The following is a 17816-nucleotide window of genomic DNA, read 5'->3' as shown; positions in this document are numbered from 1 at the left end:
CGCGAACCAGGGACCCTCTGCACACATCAACAACAGTCACCCCTCGAAGCATCGTTACCCATCGTTCCACAAAAGCTGCGGCCCTTGCAGAGCAAGGGGAACTACTACCTCAAGGTCTAAGTAAGTGACGTCACCGATTGAACCGCTATTTAGCGCGCACCACCAACTAAGCTAGCCGTTTCACATCCGTTACACTTGGAGTCATTGTCCATTTGGAAGACCCATTTGCGACCAAACTTTAGCTTCCTGACTGACGTCTTGAGATGTTGCTTCAATATATCAACAATTTTTCTTGCCTCATGATGCCATCTATTTTGTGAAGTGTACCAGTCCCTCCTGCAGAAAAGCACCCCAACAACATTATGCTGCCACCCCCGTGCTTCACAGTAGGGATGGTGTTCTTCAGCTTGCAAGCCTCCCCCTTTTCCTCCAAACATAACGATGGTCATTATGGCCAAACAGTTCTATTTTTGTTTCATCAGACCAGAGGACATTTCTCAAAAAGTTCGATCTTTGTCTCCATGTGCAGTTGCAAACCATAGTCTGGATTTTTTATGGTGGTTTTGGAGCAGTGGCTTCTTCTTTGCTGAGCGGCCTTTCAGGTTATGTTGATGTAGGACTAGTTTTACTGTGGATATAGATACTTTTGTACCCGTTTCCTCCAGCATCTTCACAAGGTCCTTTGCTGCTGTTCTGGGATTGATTTGCACTTTTCGCACCAAAATACGTTAATCTCTAGGAGACAGAACGCGTCTCCTTCCTGAGCGGTATGACAGCTGTGTGGTCCCATGGTGTTTATACTTGCATACTATTGTTTGTACTGATGAACGTGGTACCTTCAGGCGTTTGTAAATTGCTCCCAATTTTCCAAGGTTTTTAAAGGCACAGTCAACTTAGTGTATGTAAACTTCTGACCCACTAGAATTGTGATTCAGTGAGTTTTAAATGAAATAATCTGTCTGTAAACAATTGTTGGAAAAATGACTTGTCATGTGTAACAGTATAACTTTAGTCCGTCCCTCTCCTCGCCCCAACCTGGGCTCGAACCAGGGACCCTCTGCACACATCAACAGTCACCCTCGAAGCATCGTTACCCATCGCTCCACAAAAGCCACAGCCCTTGCAGAGCAAGGGGAACCACTACTTCAAGGTCTCAGAGCGAGTGACGTCACCGATTGAAACGCTATTAACGCGCACCACCGCTAACTAGCGAGCCATTTCACATCGGTTACACATGCACAAAGTAGATGTCCTAACCGACTCGCCAAAACTATAGTTTGTTAACAAGACATTTGTGGAGTGGTTGAAAAACAAGTTTTAATGACACCAACCTAAGTGTATGTAAACTTGCGACTTCAACTGTATGTGTCACTGCTCTAGGTTGATTAAAGTAAATTATAGTAATTAATTCACTATGAACTAAAGTAAATTAATCAGAAAAGATCATCCCCAGTTGATGGGACCATTACAACTCCCTCCCTGACAGAAATTCTCTCAACACATCTCTGTGCTTCACGCGTAACATGGACCTGAATCATTGCTACTATCCCTTACGGGACAACTACAAGGGCCTCCCCCGCCCTCCCTTCTGCAAATCAAATCACGCCTCCATTCGGTTCTTCTCCACCTATAGGCAGAAACTTAAGCAGGAAGCTCCCGTGGTAAAGACTGTTCAACTGTAAAGACTGTTGTTTAACACTTTTTTGGTTACTACATGATTTCATAACAAAAACTTGTAAAAATAAAGAAAAACCCTTGAACTTTTGACTGCATCTTATGTCGAGTGTTATTGAAGCCTAAAGCCTTTTCTTTTGGGGTGTTGCTATAGGCCACCAAATGATGGCAGTCAGTATCTAAACAATGTGTGTGAAATGCTTGATAGTGTATGTGAGGTAAACAGAGGTCTACTTTCTGGACCTGAATTTTGACTGGTTTTCATCAAACTGTCCACTCAAGGGAAAGCTTCTCACTGTAACCAGTGCCTGTAATCTGGTTCAGGTTATTAATCAACGTACCAGGATGGTTACAAACACTACAGGAACAAGATCCTCCACATGTGTCAATCACATTTTTACTAATACTGTAGAAATTTGTTCTAAAGCTGTATCCGTACCCATTGGATGCAGTGATCCAGGAAATATCCAGGAAAGCCAAAGTTCCAAAAGCTGGGCCTAAAATAGTATATAAGAGATCATACAACTTATTTTTCTGTGACTCGTATGTGGATGATGTTAAAAATATTTGTTGGTTTGATGTGATTAATAAGGAGCATCCAGACACTGCACTTGATGAATTTATGAAATTCCTTCTTCCAATGATTGATAAACATGCACCTGTTAAGAAACTGACTGTTAGAACTGTTAAGGCTCCATGGATTGATGAGGAATTTAAAAAACTGTATGGTTGAAAGAGATGTGGCAAAAGGAGTGACTAATACATCTGGCTGCACATCTTACTGGCTGACTTACTGAACATTTAGAAATTGTGACTAAACTCAACAAAAACAAGAATAAACTGTATTATGAAGCCAAGATTAACGATATAAAGAATGATGGGAAAATAACTTTGGAGTACTTCAAATGAAATTATGGGCAGAAAGACAAATTCAACTTTCATCGCATCAGATGGCTTTTTCATTACAAAACCATTTGATGTTGCCAGTTATTTTAATGATTACTTCATTGGCAAAGTGGGCCAACGTTGGCAGGAAATGCCAACAACGAACAGTGAACCATCGTATTCATGCATAAAAAAGCAAATAATGAAAGAGAAGCATTGCACGATAGAATTTTGTAAAGTCAGTGTGGGAGAGGTGGAAAATTATTGTTATCAAATCAATAATGACAAACCTCCTGGCATTGACAACTTCAATGGAAAGCTACTGCGGATGGTAGCCGACACTATAGCCACTCCTGTCATGTATAATCTGAGTTTAGAGGAAAGTCTTTGTCCTCAGGCCTGGAAGAAAGCCAAAGGAATTCCTAACCAAGAGTGGTAAAATGGCCTTTACTGGTTTTAACAGCAGATCTATAAGCTTGCTGCCAGCTCTTAGAAAACTGTTTGGAAAAAATGGTGTTTGATCAAATACAATGCTATTTCTCTGAAAACAAATCAACAACAGACTTACAGCATGCTTATAGAGAAGGACACTCAACATGACTGATGATTGGTTTAAAGAAATTGATAATACGATTGTGGGAGCTGTACTGTTAGATTTCATGGCAGCCTTTAATATTAACCATAACCTGTTGTTGAAAAAATCTTGTTATGGCTTTTCAACCACTGCCATATCGTGGATTCAGAGCTAACTAATATAACTCAAAGGGTTTTCTTTAATGGAAGCGTCTCTAATGTCAAACATGTAAAGTGTGGTGTACCGCAGGGCAGCTCTCTATGCCCTCTACTCTTTTATATTTTTACCAAGGACCTGCCACTGGCATTAAACAAAGCATGTGTGTCCATGTATGCTGATGATTCAAATAGATATACGCATCAGCAACCACAGCTAATGAAGTCACTGAAACCCTCTGTTTTGGAATGGATGGCCAGTAATAAACTGGTTCTGAAAAACTAAGAGCATTGTATTTGATACAAATCATTCCCTAAGTTCTAGGCCTCAGGTGAATCTTGTAATGAATGGCGTGGCTGTTGAACAAGTTGAGGAGACTAAATTACTTGGCGTTACCTTAGATTATAAACTGTTATGGTCAGAACATTTATAGATTCAATGGTTGTAAAGATGGGAAGAGGTCTGGCCGTAATAAATAGATGCTCTGCTTTTTTGACAGCACGCTCCAAAAAGCAAGTTCTGCAGGCTCTAGTTTTGTCTTATCTTGATTATTGTCCAGTCGTGTGGTTGAGTGCTGCAAGGAAAGATCTAGTTAAGCTGCAGCTGGCCCAGAACAGAGGGGCACGTCTTGCTCTATCTATATTGTAATAAGAGTGCTGATATAAATACTATGCATGCCAGTCTCTCTTGGCTAAGAGTTGAGAGACTGACTGCATCACTTTTTGTAAGAAACAGTGTCGAAAATCCCAAATTGTTTGCATAGTCAACTTACACACACACCTACCCCACCAGACATGCCACCAGGGGTCTTTTCACAGTCCCCAAATCCAGAACAAATTCAAGAAAGCGTATAGTATTAAATAGAGCCATTATTGCATGGAACTCCGTTATATCTCATATTGCTCAAATAAACAGCAAACCTAGTTAAAAAAAACAGATAAAGCAACACATCACAGCACCTCTCCCCTATTTGACCTATTTAGTTTGTATGTATTGATATGTAGGTTGTGTGTGCCTTTAAAAACAAAAATGTAGTTCTGTCACTGAGCCGTTCTTCTCTATTAATGTTCTGTATTATGTTTTATATTTTGTGTGGACCCCAGGAAGAGTAGCTGCGGATTTTGAAATAGCTAAAATGCTATAAAATGCAAAAAATACCAACAGTGCATTCGGAAAGTATTCAGACCCATTGGCTTTTTCCACATTTTGTTACGTTACAACCTTATTCTAAAATGAATTTAAAAAAAATCCTCAGCAATCTACATCTAAAACAAGGTTAAAACAGGTTTTTAGAAAAATGTGCACATTTATTAAAAAATATAAAAACCTGAAATACCTTATTCACATAAGTATTCAGAACCTTTGCTATGAGACTCGAAATTTAGCTCAGGTACATCCGGTTTCCATTGATCATCCTTGAGATGTTTCTACAGAGTCCACCTGTGGTAAATTCAATCGATTTAACATGATTTGGAAAGGCACACACCTGTCTAGATAAGGGGAAGGGTACCAAAACATTTCTGCAGCATTGAAGGTCCCCAAGAACAATGTGGCCTCCATCATTCTTAAATGGAAGAAGTTTGGAACCACCAACACTCTTCCTAGAGCTCTTCCTAGAGCACAGCCAAATGGAGCAATCGGCGAAGAAGGGCCTTGGTCAGGAAGGTACCGAGAACCCAATGGACATTCTGACAGAGCTCTAGAGTTCCTCTGTGGAGATGGGAGAACCTTCCAGAAGAACAACCATCTCTGCAGCACTCCACCAATCAGGCCTGTATGGTAGAGTGGTCAGACAGAAGCCACTCCTCAGTAAAAAAAAAGGCACGACACCATGAATAACTAGATTCTCTGTTCTGATGAAACCAAGATTGAATTCTTTGTCCTGAATGCAAAGTGTCATGTCTTGAGGAAACCTGGCACCATCCCTACAGTTAAGCATGGTGGTGGCAGCAACATGCTGTGGGGATGTTTTTCATCGGCAGGAACTGGGAGACTAGTCAGGATCGAGGGAAAGATGAACGGCGCAAAGTACAGAGAGATCATTGATGAAAACCTGCTCCAGAGCGTTCAGGACCTCAGACTGTTGCAAAGGTTGACCTTCCAACAGGACAACAACCCTAAGCACACAGGCAAGACAACGCAGGAGTGGCTTTTGGACAAGTCCCTGAATGTCGTTGAGTGACTCAGCCAGAGCCCGGATTTGAACCTGATTGAACATTTCTGGAGAGACCTGAAAATAGCTGTGCAGCGACGCTCCCCATCCAACCTAACAGTGCTTGAGAGGATCCGCAGAGAAGAATGGGAGAAACTCCCCAAATACAGGTGTGCCAAGCTTGTAGGGTCATTCCCAAGAAGAGGAGGCTGTAATCTCTGCCAAAGGTGTTTCAACAAAGTAAAGGGTCTGAATACACATGTAAATGTAATATTACAGTTTTTTTAAACACTTGCAAACATTTCCAAAAACCTGTTTTGGCTTTGTAGATTGATGAGGGAAAAGACATTTCAATCCATTTTAGAATTAGTCTGTAACAAACTGTGGAAAAAGGTCAACGGGTCTGAATACTTTCCGAATGTACTCTATATACTGTATTTTAGTAATGGCTCATCCTAAAAAACTACTGCTGTACCTTTTCTATTCGTATACTGTCCATACACACCATTATTTGTGTATGTATGTACACTACTTTTCAAAAGTTTGTGGTCACTTAGAAATGTCCTTGTTTTTGAAAGAAAAGCGAACGAAATAACTTTCTTCTAAAACTCGTCAGTCTATTCTTGTTCTGAGAAATCAAGGCTATTCCATGCGAGAAATTGCCTCTTCACTGTTGACATTGAGACTGGTATTTTGGGTGGTAGTATTTAATGAAGCTGCCAGTTGAGGACTTGTGAGGCGTCTGTTTCTCAAACTAGACACTAATGTAGTTGTCCTCTTGCTCGGTTGTGAGCACTCCTCTTTCTATTCTGGTTAGGGCCAGTTTGAGATCTTCAGTTTCTTGGCAATTTCTCACATGGAAGCGAACAAGACTAGATTGACGAGTTTCAGTGTTTCTGGCCATTTTGAGCCTATAATCAAACCCACAAATGCAGATGTTCCAGATACTCAACTAGTCTAAAAGAGGCCAGTTTTATTGCTTCTTTAATCAGAACAACAGTTTTCAGCTGTGCTAACATAGTTGCAAAAGGGGTTTCTAATGATCAATTAGCCTTTTAAAAGGATATACCTGGATTAGCTAATACAATGTGTCATTGGAACACAGGAGTGATGGTGGCTGAAAATGGGCCTCTGTAGATATTCCATAAAAAATCTGCAGTTTCCTGCTACAATATTCATTTACAACATTAACAATGTCTACACTGTATTTCTGATCAATTAGATGTTTTAAATGGACAAAAAAAATTGCTTTTCTTTAAAAAACAAGGACATTTAAAGGTGACCCCAAACTTTTGAACGGTACTGTATGTTTGAGGATTGTGTTTTACATTTTTATTGCTAGGTATTACTGCACTGTTGGAGTTGGAAACAAGCATTTTGCTGCACCTGCGATAACATCTCCAAATCTGTGTATGCAAGCAATAATCTTTGATTTGATTTGATTCAAGAAGACGATAGATCACCTGCTTGCCATCGCCCAATCAGAAGAAGCATCAGAGGCTTGGGCGTTGCTCAGCTCAGGGTAATGATACTCAACCATGAGGGAATGGATGCGTCCAAAATGACACCCTATTACTTATTTGACCAGAGACAAAATAGTGCAGAAGAGTACACTATATATCGTGAATAAGGTGCCATTTCGAAGAACATAATTTGTCCAACCCAGTTCATTGAGTTCTCAACATGCAGTCATTCATTCGGAAGTCCTTCTGGTTAAAAAAGATCCCAGCCCTAAAGTGGATTGGTTATATAGTTTTACTTCTATGCTGCACTGTCGTCACGTGTTCCATTAACAGCTATCATAAACATTGTAAAGAATACTGTACAGCACCTTCAGAAAGTATTCATACTCCACTTATTCCACATTTTGCTATGTTCATCGAAATTCAAAAATTGATACAAATGTTTTTTTTTCCCCCTCACCCATGTACATACAATACTTCATAATGACAAAGTGAAAACGTGTTTTTAGAAATGTAAATGTATGGAAAATTAAATACAGAAATCAAATTTACATAAGTATTCACTCCCCTGAGTCAATACTTTGTAAAAATAGAGCACCTTTGGCGGCAATTAAAGCGAAGAGTCTTTTTTGGGTACATCTGTAAGAGCTTTGCATATCTGAAATGTTAAATATTTGCCCATTCTTAAATAAATTCTTCAATCTCTGTCAAGTTGATTGTTGATCATTGCTAGACAGCCATTTTCCCTTCAGGATTGTGCCTGTGCTTATACCTGTATTACGTTTATTTTTTATCCCTAGTACTTGCCGTGACAAGCATAGCCATAACATTATGCAGCCATCAACATACTTGAAAATATGATGAGCTGTGTTGGATTTGCCTCAAACATAACGCTTTGTATTCAGGACAAAGCGTTTTTTTTTGCAGTATTACTTAAGTGCCTTGTTGCCAACAGGATGCATGTTTTGGATTTAGTTTAATTCTGTACAGGATTCCTCCCCCCCTCCCCCCCCCGAGGCATTGAACAACCTTCCTGTTCTTTGTAGTGGAATCTGTTCTTGAAATTCACTACTCGATTGCGGGACCTTAGAGATAATTGCATGTGTGTGGTAGAGAGATGGGGTATTATTGAACGCGGAATGAGTCCATGCAACTTATTATGCAATTTGTTAAGCACATTTTCACTCATGGACTTCTTTTGGCTTGCCATAACAAAGAGGTTGAATAGTTATTGACTCAAGACATTTGCGCTTTTCATTTTCTATACATTTTCTCAAATGGTGTACTCACAAAATTCAATTGTGACATTATTGTGTGTAGATCAGTGACAATATCTCAATTGAATTACATTTGAATTCAGGCTGTAAGACAAGAATTGTGGAAAAAGTAAAGGTGTGTGAATACTTTCTGAAGGCACTGTACGGACTTCATGAAGTTGAATATGGATGACACGCTTTTCTATGTTTCCAAATCTTTGACTTTGAATTTAAAACACAAATCTTTGTCTTTTGTGACTTTTAGGTGTAGAAAAGCAGGATGCCTGGTTGTGAAGCAGAAAGTAAGCAAAATCTCCAGGAACTAAGCAGCCAGGGATATGATGTCATTGTCAACTGCCCCAGTCTGGGGGCCAAGTCTTTAGTAGGGGACTCTCAGGTCTACCCTGTTAGGGGACAGGTCCTGAAGGTGTTTATACCTGAGAGGAGAGCTTGTAAATAAGCATTTCATTGTGCTGTGTACACTATGCTGTATATGACAAACTTCGATTTAAAGGCCCAGGCCCCCTGGCTCCAACACTTCATCCGGAATGGTGAAGTGCGCAGTTCTACATCTACCCAAGGATGCACAGCGTGACGATGGGCGGCACACCAGGCAAGTCCAGTTCAACTTTATTAGAAAGCATCATTGCATCATAAAATGAGATGCTCTTTACATGATGACGAGGAATACTCTGAAATAAACAAAACGACATGATGATAAAAATAGAAAAGGGGGATGCCCAGGTTCTACCACTAGGAACAATAACAACTTTCCACATGTTCACTACAAATTAAATCTGTATGCTCTTTGGAGGAAAGACAGTTGATGTCTTTGTGCGACTGTTTGGTACCGTAGGCAGGCGGACGACTGGCACTTGAAGGTGGAGCCAAGGGACCGCAAGGGCATCCTGGAGTGCTGTAAGCAGGCTAGAGCCGTCCTTGAGCAGGGCCAGGGTCCTGGGGGTATCTGTGGGGCTGAGACAGGGTAGGAAGAATGTCCAGGTGGAGAGAGCGCTTGTCCTCCTGGGAGCCGACCGGTACCTGTGGTCCATAACTATGGCCATGGGTGCTGGTCGGGAAGTGTCTCCATGAGAGGCCCGCCAGGGCCATAGTTATGCACCACAGGTACCAGGATATAATAATATAAAATCACTCACTCTGCACCATTTTCTGTTAAAACAATTAGTGATACCTGCTGCTATAAATGAAAAGAAAGCAATGAATTCATGAATAGAAAGCAATGAATTCATGAATAGAAAGCAGAGATTTAGCGGTCTTGAAATAAAATGTGAATGATTTCTTAAGAGGCCCTTTAGGACCAGGCTGTTAACAGATGCTCTGCTAGAGATAAATCATGAAACAATATGACCTATTCATTCGGTATGCACCTCTTTTTGGTCACAATTAGCGATACCTGCCATTCCACATGAATTAAATGAATGCAAGAATTGAGATTTTGCCGGCTCGATATAAAATGCAATTGATTTGATGAATTGAATCTCTACTGTGAAATTGTGTTAGAAGTCATTTGAATGTTTTGGAAGCTACCAAGACTAATGACATTGAATTAATGCATTTCTGGATTCTACTGAACAGCACTTATGCTATTTAAACATAGCCAAAACCCCTCAGGGAGAAGGATATTTCAGACAAGCAATCAATGATCGCTGCAGTAGAATAGTATGGCACAGGGGCTTGACATTTCAGTTGGTATTGTTTTAACCCAAAAAAGTTCACGACTGCTATTGTTTCCCTTCAATAAAATGCATTCAAAACTACTTTCTGCACATTTCTGCTACTTTCTTAGGCTATACAAGTGCCATCTCTTGCTAAATTGTTTATGTTAACATCTATGCAGTACCTTTATCAATAATAATAATAATAATAATAATAATAAACCTCTACTTTAGTAAAAAATTAATTATGACGGGTGTGTTGTAATAAAAACGAGTGATGTCCACTGATTAAATGCAGTCTTTCTGCATTGTGAAGAGGGAAATCCCCAGATATTCAAAGTTTGTGATGAATGACAGGTTGTTTCTTCATGCAAAATAGATTTAAGTTTAAAATTCAATTAAGCTGCTTTATTAAAGGGGTTTAGTGAAGGCGGGTCATTTTTGACCCTTAGGTCAAGGGGAGTATACAGAATGTTAAGACTACACGTGTTCAGATGTCTCCGATTTTATAATACATTTTAACTTTCCAGAAAAGGTACATTGAAAGAAAATGTTCTGTATTGCTTTAATGGCACTCAAACTTATAAAATATTTAAATGAAGAAAAAAAGAATTAAATCAGTAGTCAGTCACAGTATTTCATGTACACTATTAACATGATAGCTTAGAAATGTTCATAATAGTTTAAAATCAAAAAAGGTAAATTACTTGATATGACACCTTGATAGGAAACTCAGTAAGCTGCAGTAAATTATATTTGTGTCAGTTGTCAGTCACTTCTGTTAGTCCAAGCGCTAGGGTCTGTGGCTTTTGACACACCTGGGGGTATGGAGGATAGGAAAAGCCATTTAGAGCATAGTCATTAGATAATGCTACTCTGAACTTATTTAAAATGTTCTAAAGAAGGAATAAATGAATACTGTAGTAGTGTAAAAGGTCACTCACTGCCATGCGCTGCTGCTTGCGGAGCTGTGAGAGTCTGAGCAGGTCCAAGGCATACATGGTCTCTGTTAGAGGCTGGTTCAGGTCAGTGGCGTACCTCTGGACCAGAGACTGGGGGATTCCATAGCGACCATACTGCAGGTGGAGATGGGTCAGAGTGAAACACTGGGCTTAAAGGGGCAACATTGTGGGTCCGTCCCAAATGAGACCCTATTCCCTATATAGTGCACTACTGGGCCCTGGCCAAACGTAGTGCACTATATAGGGAATAGGGTGCCATTTGTGAGGAAGCCAGTGAATGTGTTGTGTACCCTTTTGCATGTCGACAGCACTGTGGATACCTTATGTAACTGAACACAGTACTTACATTAACACACATTGAAATGTATGAGCATAGTACTGCTGCTTAATCCTTAGTGAACATAGTGCTATTTAGCCCACATAGTACTTCTTAGTACTGCATGAGCATAGTACTACCATAGTACTACTACCAGTACTGTATAATTGTGGTGAGGGCGTACCTTGTCAGAGAAGGGCTCCGCTGTCAGATTTATCCCCTCTGACTCCAGTCTTTCCTCCAGGAGGGGTCCCAGGTTGACCGACCTGACAGGCATAGTTTCCATTCCCCCAGCAGGCTGCGTCCTGTGAGCTTCAGACTGGAGAGGAGAGTCTGCCAGGTCACAGTCCGAGATACAGGTTTGGGTTGCCAGGTCTGAGCTGCACGGTTGGGTTGTTGCCTCTGTAATAACTTCATCCTTTAAAGAGGCGCCATCTATAGAGAAGAGTTTATAGGCACTGCCACTGTCACTGGTCATTGCTGGGGGTGACGATGGAATACATGGGTTTGACAGTAAAGGCTTGGCTGAACGATGCTTGGGTCTACGTCCTGGGGTAGATATTTTGAGGTGTGTGTATGGAAGGAGGTCTGTTAACCTGGGAACTCCCATGTCCAACTCGAACGTATCAGACAGAACACTACAAGGTGAGGTGAGCAGTGGTTGTGAGGGCAGGAAAGATCCTTCAGAGTGTGTCAACAACTGCTGTAGGGCCTCCTCTTGTGTAGGGTAGCCCTGTCCCTTAGCCTTGGACATGGTGGTATGAGCTGGCTTCATGTCTTCCAGGGTGTGGAGATCAGTGGTGTGGAGGCCCTGGTCTGAGTGAAGCTCCCCCAACGGGAGGCAGGGTCTCAGCGGCCCCAGGGCTGTGGGAGTAGGCTTACCTGCCAAGCCCAGGTTACCACAGCTCCAGCTTCTCAGTGGCATGGCTCTGTGGGTGTGACTGTGATGGCTCTGGCTCCAGCCTGTGCTCAGAAGGTTGCAGCTGGTCATGGAGGCTGGTAAGGTAGTGGACTGGTGCTCTGGTCTGGTCTGTAAGGTGGTCTTGCTGGGGTGGGTCGGGGTGAGGGGGAGGCCGGTGGACTCTGGGGATGGGAGGTGACTGGGTTGAAAACCAGACGAGGACCTACTCAAGGAAGAAGACGTCTTTTTGCCCCTCCCTTCTGAAACAAACAGGTACAGGTGTGTGCATAATGCACATCATTTGTTACTTACTTTATTATATGAAGCTCTTTCCAGTGGAAAATAGAAATACATGAGAAACAGAAAATCAAAAAAGAAGAGTATTTATTGAATTGTGAAAGTTGACTGGTATACAATGGTTGTCCGGTAGGAATTGATGGTGAGTGAAATGAGAGGAGGCAGAAATAAGCAGGTAGACAGGCCGGTCTAGTACACCACTGAGTAGTTTATTCCATCCCCGGGCTCTCACTCGGACAGTGGCACACTTCAGAACTGCTCAAAGACTGTCGTTATGTCCCAATGGGCACCCTATTACCTATGTAGTGCACTATGGGCCTTGGTCAAAAGGAAAAGGGTGCCATTTGGGACTTGTGCTAGAACAAGTATTTTTTGCTTGTTTTCCGACTTACAATGCATGTAGAGGTCTGTAATTTGTATCATAGGTACACTTCAACTGTGAGAGACAGATTCTAAAACGAAAATCCAGAAAATCACATTGTATGATTTTTAAGTAATACATTTTCATTTTATTGCATGACATAAGTATTTGATCACCTACCAACCAGTATGAATTCCGTCTCTCACAGACTTGTTAGTTTTTCTTTAAGAAGCCCTCCTGTTCTCCACTCATTACCTGTATTAACTGCACCTGTTTGAATTCTTTACCTGTATAAAAGACACCTGTCCACACACTCAATCAAAGAGACGCCAACCTCTCCACAATGGCCAAGACCAGGGAGCTGTGTAAGGACATCAGGGATAAAATTGTAGACCTGCACAAGGCTGGGATGGGCTACAGGACAATAGGCAAGCAGCTTGGTGAGAAGGCAACAACTGTTGGCGCAATTATTCGAAAATGGAAGAAGTTCAAGATGATGATCAATCACCCTCGTTCTGGGGCTCCATGCAAGATCTCACCTCGTGGGGCATCAATGATCATGAGGAAGATGAGGGATCAGCCCAGAACTACACGGCAGGACCTGGTCAATGACCTGAAGAGAGCTGGGACCACAGTCTCAAAGAAGACCATTAGTAACAAACTACACCGTCATGGATTAAAATCCTGCAGCGCACGCAAGGTCCCCCTGCTCAAGCCAGCGCATGTCCAGGCCCGTCTGAAGTTTGCCAATGACCTGGATGATCCAGAGGAGGAATGGGGAAGGTTATGTGGTCTGATGAGACAAAAATAGAGCTTTTTGGTCTAAACTCCACTCGCCGTGTTTGGAGGAAGAAGAAGGATGAGTACAAACCCCAAGAACACCATCCCAACCGTGAAGCATCGAGGTGGAAACATCATTCTTTGGGGATGCTTTTCCACAAAGGGGACAGGACGACTCCACTGTATTGAGGGGAGGATGGATGGGGCCATGTATTGCGAGATCTTGGCCAACAACCTCCTTCCCTCAGTAAGAGCATTGAAGATGGGTCGTGGCTGGGTCTTCCAGCATGACAATGGGCTGAAACACACAGCCAGGGCAACTAAGGAGTGGCTCTGTAAGAAGCATCTCAAGGTCCTGGAGTGGCCTAGCCAGTCTCCAGACCTGTACCCAATAGAAAATCTTTGGAGGGAGCTGAAAGTCCGTACTGCCCAGCGACAACCCCGAAACCTGAAGGATCTGGAGAAGGTCTGTATGGAGGAGTGGGCCAAAATCCCTGCTGCAGTGTGTGCACACCTGGTCAAGAACTACAGGAAACGTATGATCTCTGTAATTGCAAACAAAGGTTTCTGTACCAAATATTAAGTTCTGCTTTTCTGATGTATCGAATACTTATGTCATGCAATAAAATGCAAATTAATTACTTAAAAATCATACAATGTGATTTTCTCGATTTTTGTTTTAGATTCCGTCACTCACAGTTGAAGTTTACCTATGATAAAAATTACAGACGTCTACATGCTTTGTAAGTAGGAAAACCTGCAAAATCGTCAGTGTATCAAATACTTGTTCTCCCCACTGTATATCTCAGAAACTATTACTCCTAGCATCAGAAGTGCTATGGGAATATTGCAATGAGCTGTATTTAACACAGATTTTAAGGTTTCCTCAACTCTAATACACAGCTCATATCTTAGACATTTTAATAGTTTGTTTCAGTCACAACTATGCATTTTGATGCGCCCACAATTATTGTTGAACAAAAAATTTTGCATCACCATTTTGCCAAGTATAATTTAACCATTTAGTATATCTTAAATTATTTGCATAATGCAGGTCTGTATTTAAGCACATCATAAAATATTGTGCAACATATGGTTCTGAACTAGAAAAATATACACACAAAAACAGCAAAAGTCTAGAGAGAAATATACAAGTGTGGAAAATACTCTTGACGTCAAACTCTCCACAGAGGCTGTTGACATTCACAACAGCCTACAAAAATCAGCACCATTCTTCATGTTATACATTATTTTAAAGACTAAAACCCAAAGCAAACAACCACAATAAGAATGGTTTAGTGATCAAATAAAGCAAGCTTTCACAGTAAATATGTAAGTCATACTGACAAGTATTTCATTTTTAAACTACAGCTTATCGTCACACCTTTGGTTCAACAGTCACCAATTTTTAGCAAATGCAAAACCACCATCACGCATTATACTAAGACAGAACTCTTCCCGTATAGGTCTAGAAACAGCCCCACAGAACACATACAGTAGTACAGGTCTCTGAGAAGAATTTAGTTACTGATTGAGTGTATAAGAGTTAGCTGTCATCTCCCTGTCTTTTCTACACAGGCAGCGATAGATACCGTCTCATCAGTTTAGTTCTCCCCCGTTTTCAATGAAGGGAAAATACATTTTTGCAAAAAAAAAAAATGAAGAGTCAGAAGATCAGTGCCTGTATTCAAAAAGCTCTGCGTAAGAGTGCTGATCTAGGATCAGGTCCCCCTGCTGTCTGTATAATCGTATTCATAAGATCTGAAAGGCAAAACTGATCCAAAATCAGTCCAAAATCAGGAGCCCAAAGCCTTTAGATAGAGAATGAGGTGGTTGGAGAAGACCCATGGCAGCAAGAAGAGGATGAAGAAGAGGAAAGTCAGAGTCGAGTCAGGCTGTCGTTACCGTTCTCCAGATTCTCGTTGCTCTCGTAGCAGCCAGAGTCTCGTGGGGAGTCCCCCAGTAGGCCCCGGCGGTCCAGTAACAGCTTCTCCTGAGAACCCCCTGTCTGGCTGCTACGGTCCGGGTCGCTGCTACCTGTAGGGTACAACAAAACCAGCAGAGGGACGTCAACGGAACGGAGTCAAACGTGGTTTCCATGTTTGAAAACGTTCCATTTATTCCACTCCAGCCATTACAACAAGCCCGTCCTCTTATAGCTCCTCCCACCAGCCTCCTCTGGTGTCTATGTGCGTGTGCGTTCCTGTGTGTCTATCAGTGTGTGTACTAACCGTCGTACTCCTGCAGAAGCTCCACAGCGGTGAGCAGCACAGCCCTGTGCTGAGGGTCTCCGATGTCAAGCTCGTCTAGATCCTCCTCTTCCAGAAGCTTAAAGGTATCCAGGTCCTCATAGCCATTGAAGAGGAAAGTGGGCAGGTGCTCCTAGGGCAAAGTATAGGGGAAGGCTTTGGTCACGTAGTCAACACATATACAGTGGGGAGAACAAATATTTGATAACCTGCAAAATTGGCAGTGTTTCCTACTTAGAAATTACAGACCTACATGCTTTGTATCATAGGTACAATTCAACTGTGAGAGGCGGAATCTAAAACAAAAATCCAGAAAATCACATAGTATGATTTTTAAGTAATTAATTTGCATTTTATTGCATGACATAAGTATTTGATCATCTACCAACCAGTAAGAATTCCGGCTCTCACAGACTTGTTAGTTTTTCTTTAAGAAGCCCTCCTGTTCTCCACTCATTACCTGTATTAACTGCACCTGTTTGAACTCGTTACCTGTATAAAAGACTACTCTCCACACACTCAATCAAAGAGACGCCAACGTCTCCACAATGGCCAAGACCAGAGAGCTGTGTAAGAACATCAGGGATACAATTGTAGACTTGCACAAGGCTGGGATGGGCTACAGGACAATAGGCAAGCAGCTTGGTGAAAAGGCATCAACTGTTGGCGCAATTATTAGAAAATGGAACAAGTTCAAGATGACGGTCAATCACCCTCGGCCTAGGGCTCCATGCAAGATCTCACCTCGTGGGGCATCAATGATCATGAGGAAGGTGAGGGATCAGCCCAGAACTACACAGTAGGACCTGGTCAATGACCTGAAGAGAGCTGGGACCACAGTCTCAAAGAAAACCATTAGTAACACACTACGCCGTCATGGATTAAAATACTGCAGCGCACGCAAGGTCCCCCTGCTCAAGCCAGCGCATGTCCAGGCCCGTCTGAAGTTTGCCAATGACCATCTGGATGATCCAGAGGAGGAATGGGAGAAGGTCATGTGGTCTGATGAAACAAAAATAGAGCTTTTCGGTATAAACTCCACTCACCGTGTTTGGAGGAAGAAGAAGGATGACTACAACCCCAAGAACACCAACCGTGCTTTTCTGCAAAGGGGACAGGACGACTGCACCGTACTGAGGGGAGGATGGATGGGGCCATGTATCGCGAGATCTTGGCCAACAACCTACTTCACTCAGTAAGAGCATTGAAGATGGGTCGTGGCTGGGTCTTCCAGCATGACAACGACCCGAAACACACAGCCAGGGCAACTAAGAAGTGGCTCCGTAAGAAGCATCTCAAGGTCCTGGAGTGGCCTAGCCAGTCTCCAGACCTGAACTCAATTGAAAATCTTTTGAGGGAGCTGAAAGTCCATATTGCCCAGCGACAACCCCGAAACCTGAAGGATCTGGAGAAGGTCTGTATGGAGGAGTGGGCAAAATCCCTGCTGCAGTGTGTGCAAACCTGGTCAAGAACTACAGGAAACATATGATCTCTGTAATTGCAAACAAAGGTTTCTGTACCAAATATTAAGTTCTGCTTTTCTGATGTATCAAATACTTATGTCATGCAATAAAATGCAAATTAATTACTTACAAATCCTACAATGTGATTTTCTCGATTTTTGTTACAGACCTCTACATGCTTTGTAAGTAGGACAACCTGCAAAATCAGCATTGTATCAAATACTTGTTCTCCCCACTGTACATATAAACACACACATACAGTGCCTTGCGAAAGTATTCGGCCCCCTTGAACTTTGCGACCTTTTGCCACATTTCAGGCTTCAAACATAAAGATATAAAACTGTATTTTTTTGTGAAGAATCCACAACAAGTGGGACACAATCATGAAGTGGAACGACATTTATTGGATATTTCAAACTTTTTTAACAAATCAAAAACTGAAAAATTGGGCGTGCAAAATTATTCAGCCCCTTTACTTTCAGTGCAGCAAACTCTCTCCAGAAGTTCAGTGAGGATCTCTGAATGATCCAATGTTGACCTAAATGACTAATGATGATAAATACAATCCACCTGTGTGTAATCAAGTCTCCGTATAAATGCACCTGCACTGTGATAGTCTCAGAGGTCCGTTAAAAGCGCAGAGAGCATCAT

The 17816-nt window shown here is 41.9% G+C and overlaps 1 protein-coding gene and 1 pseudogene across 8 annotated transcripts in view; one reads left to right on the top strand and one right to left on the bottom strand.

Annotated features, from left to right (window-relative positions):
* Positions 1–1523: 1523 nt before the first annotated feature.
* On the top strand, positions 1524–9272 carry LOC110498695 (annotated as a pseudogene).
* Positions 9273–10325: 1053 nt separating this feature from the next.
* LOC110497587 (SAM and SH3 domain-containing protein 1) overlaps positions 10326–17816 on the bottom strand; it is a 90395-nt gene continuing 82904 nt past the window's right edge. For 5 of the 8 annotated variants that reach the window (XM_021573773.2, XM_036954546.1, XM_021573775.2 and 2 more), the window contains 5 exons: positions 15685–15835; positions 15359–15490; positions 11299–12275; positions 10781–10912; positions 10340–10654 (listed from right to left, as the gene is read on the bottom strand). In XM_021573773.2, coding sequence (XP_021429448.2) covers positions 10598–10654; positions 10781–10912; positions 11299–12275; positions 15359–15490; positions 15685–15835 — 1449 coding nt within the window. In that variant the 3' untranslated portion in view covers positions 10340–10597. Of the gene's footprint in view, positions 10655–10780; positions 10913–11298; positions 12276–15358; positions 15491–15684; positions 15836–17816 lie in introns of all 8 variants that reach the window. The other 3 variants (XM_036954545.1, XM_021573771.2, XM_021573772.2) reach the window with 3 other exon arrangements.

Source organism: Oncorhynchus mykiss, chromosome 19 (genome assembly GCF_013265735.2).
Source record: "Oncorhynchus mykiss isolate Arlee chromosome 19, USDA_OmykA_1.1, whole genome shotgun sequence".
Lineage (NCBI taxonomy): Eukaryota > Metazoa > Chordata > Actinopteri > Salmoniformes > Salmonidae > Oncorhynchus > Oncorhynchus mykiss.
The sequence above is the reverse complement of the archived record's forward strand: the minus strand, read 5'-3'. Positions and strand labels throughout refer to the sequence as shown.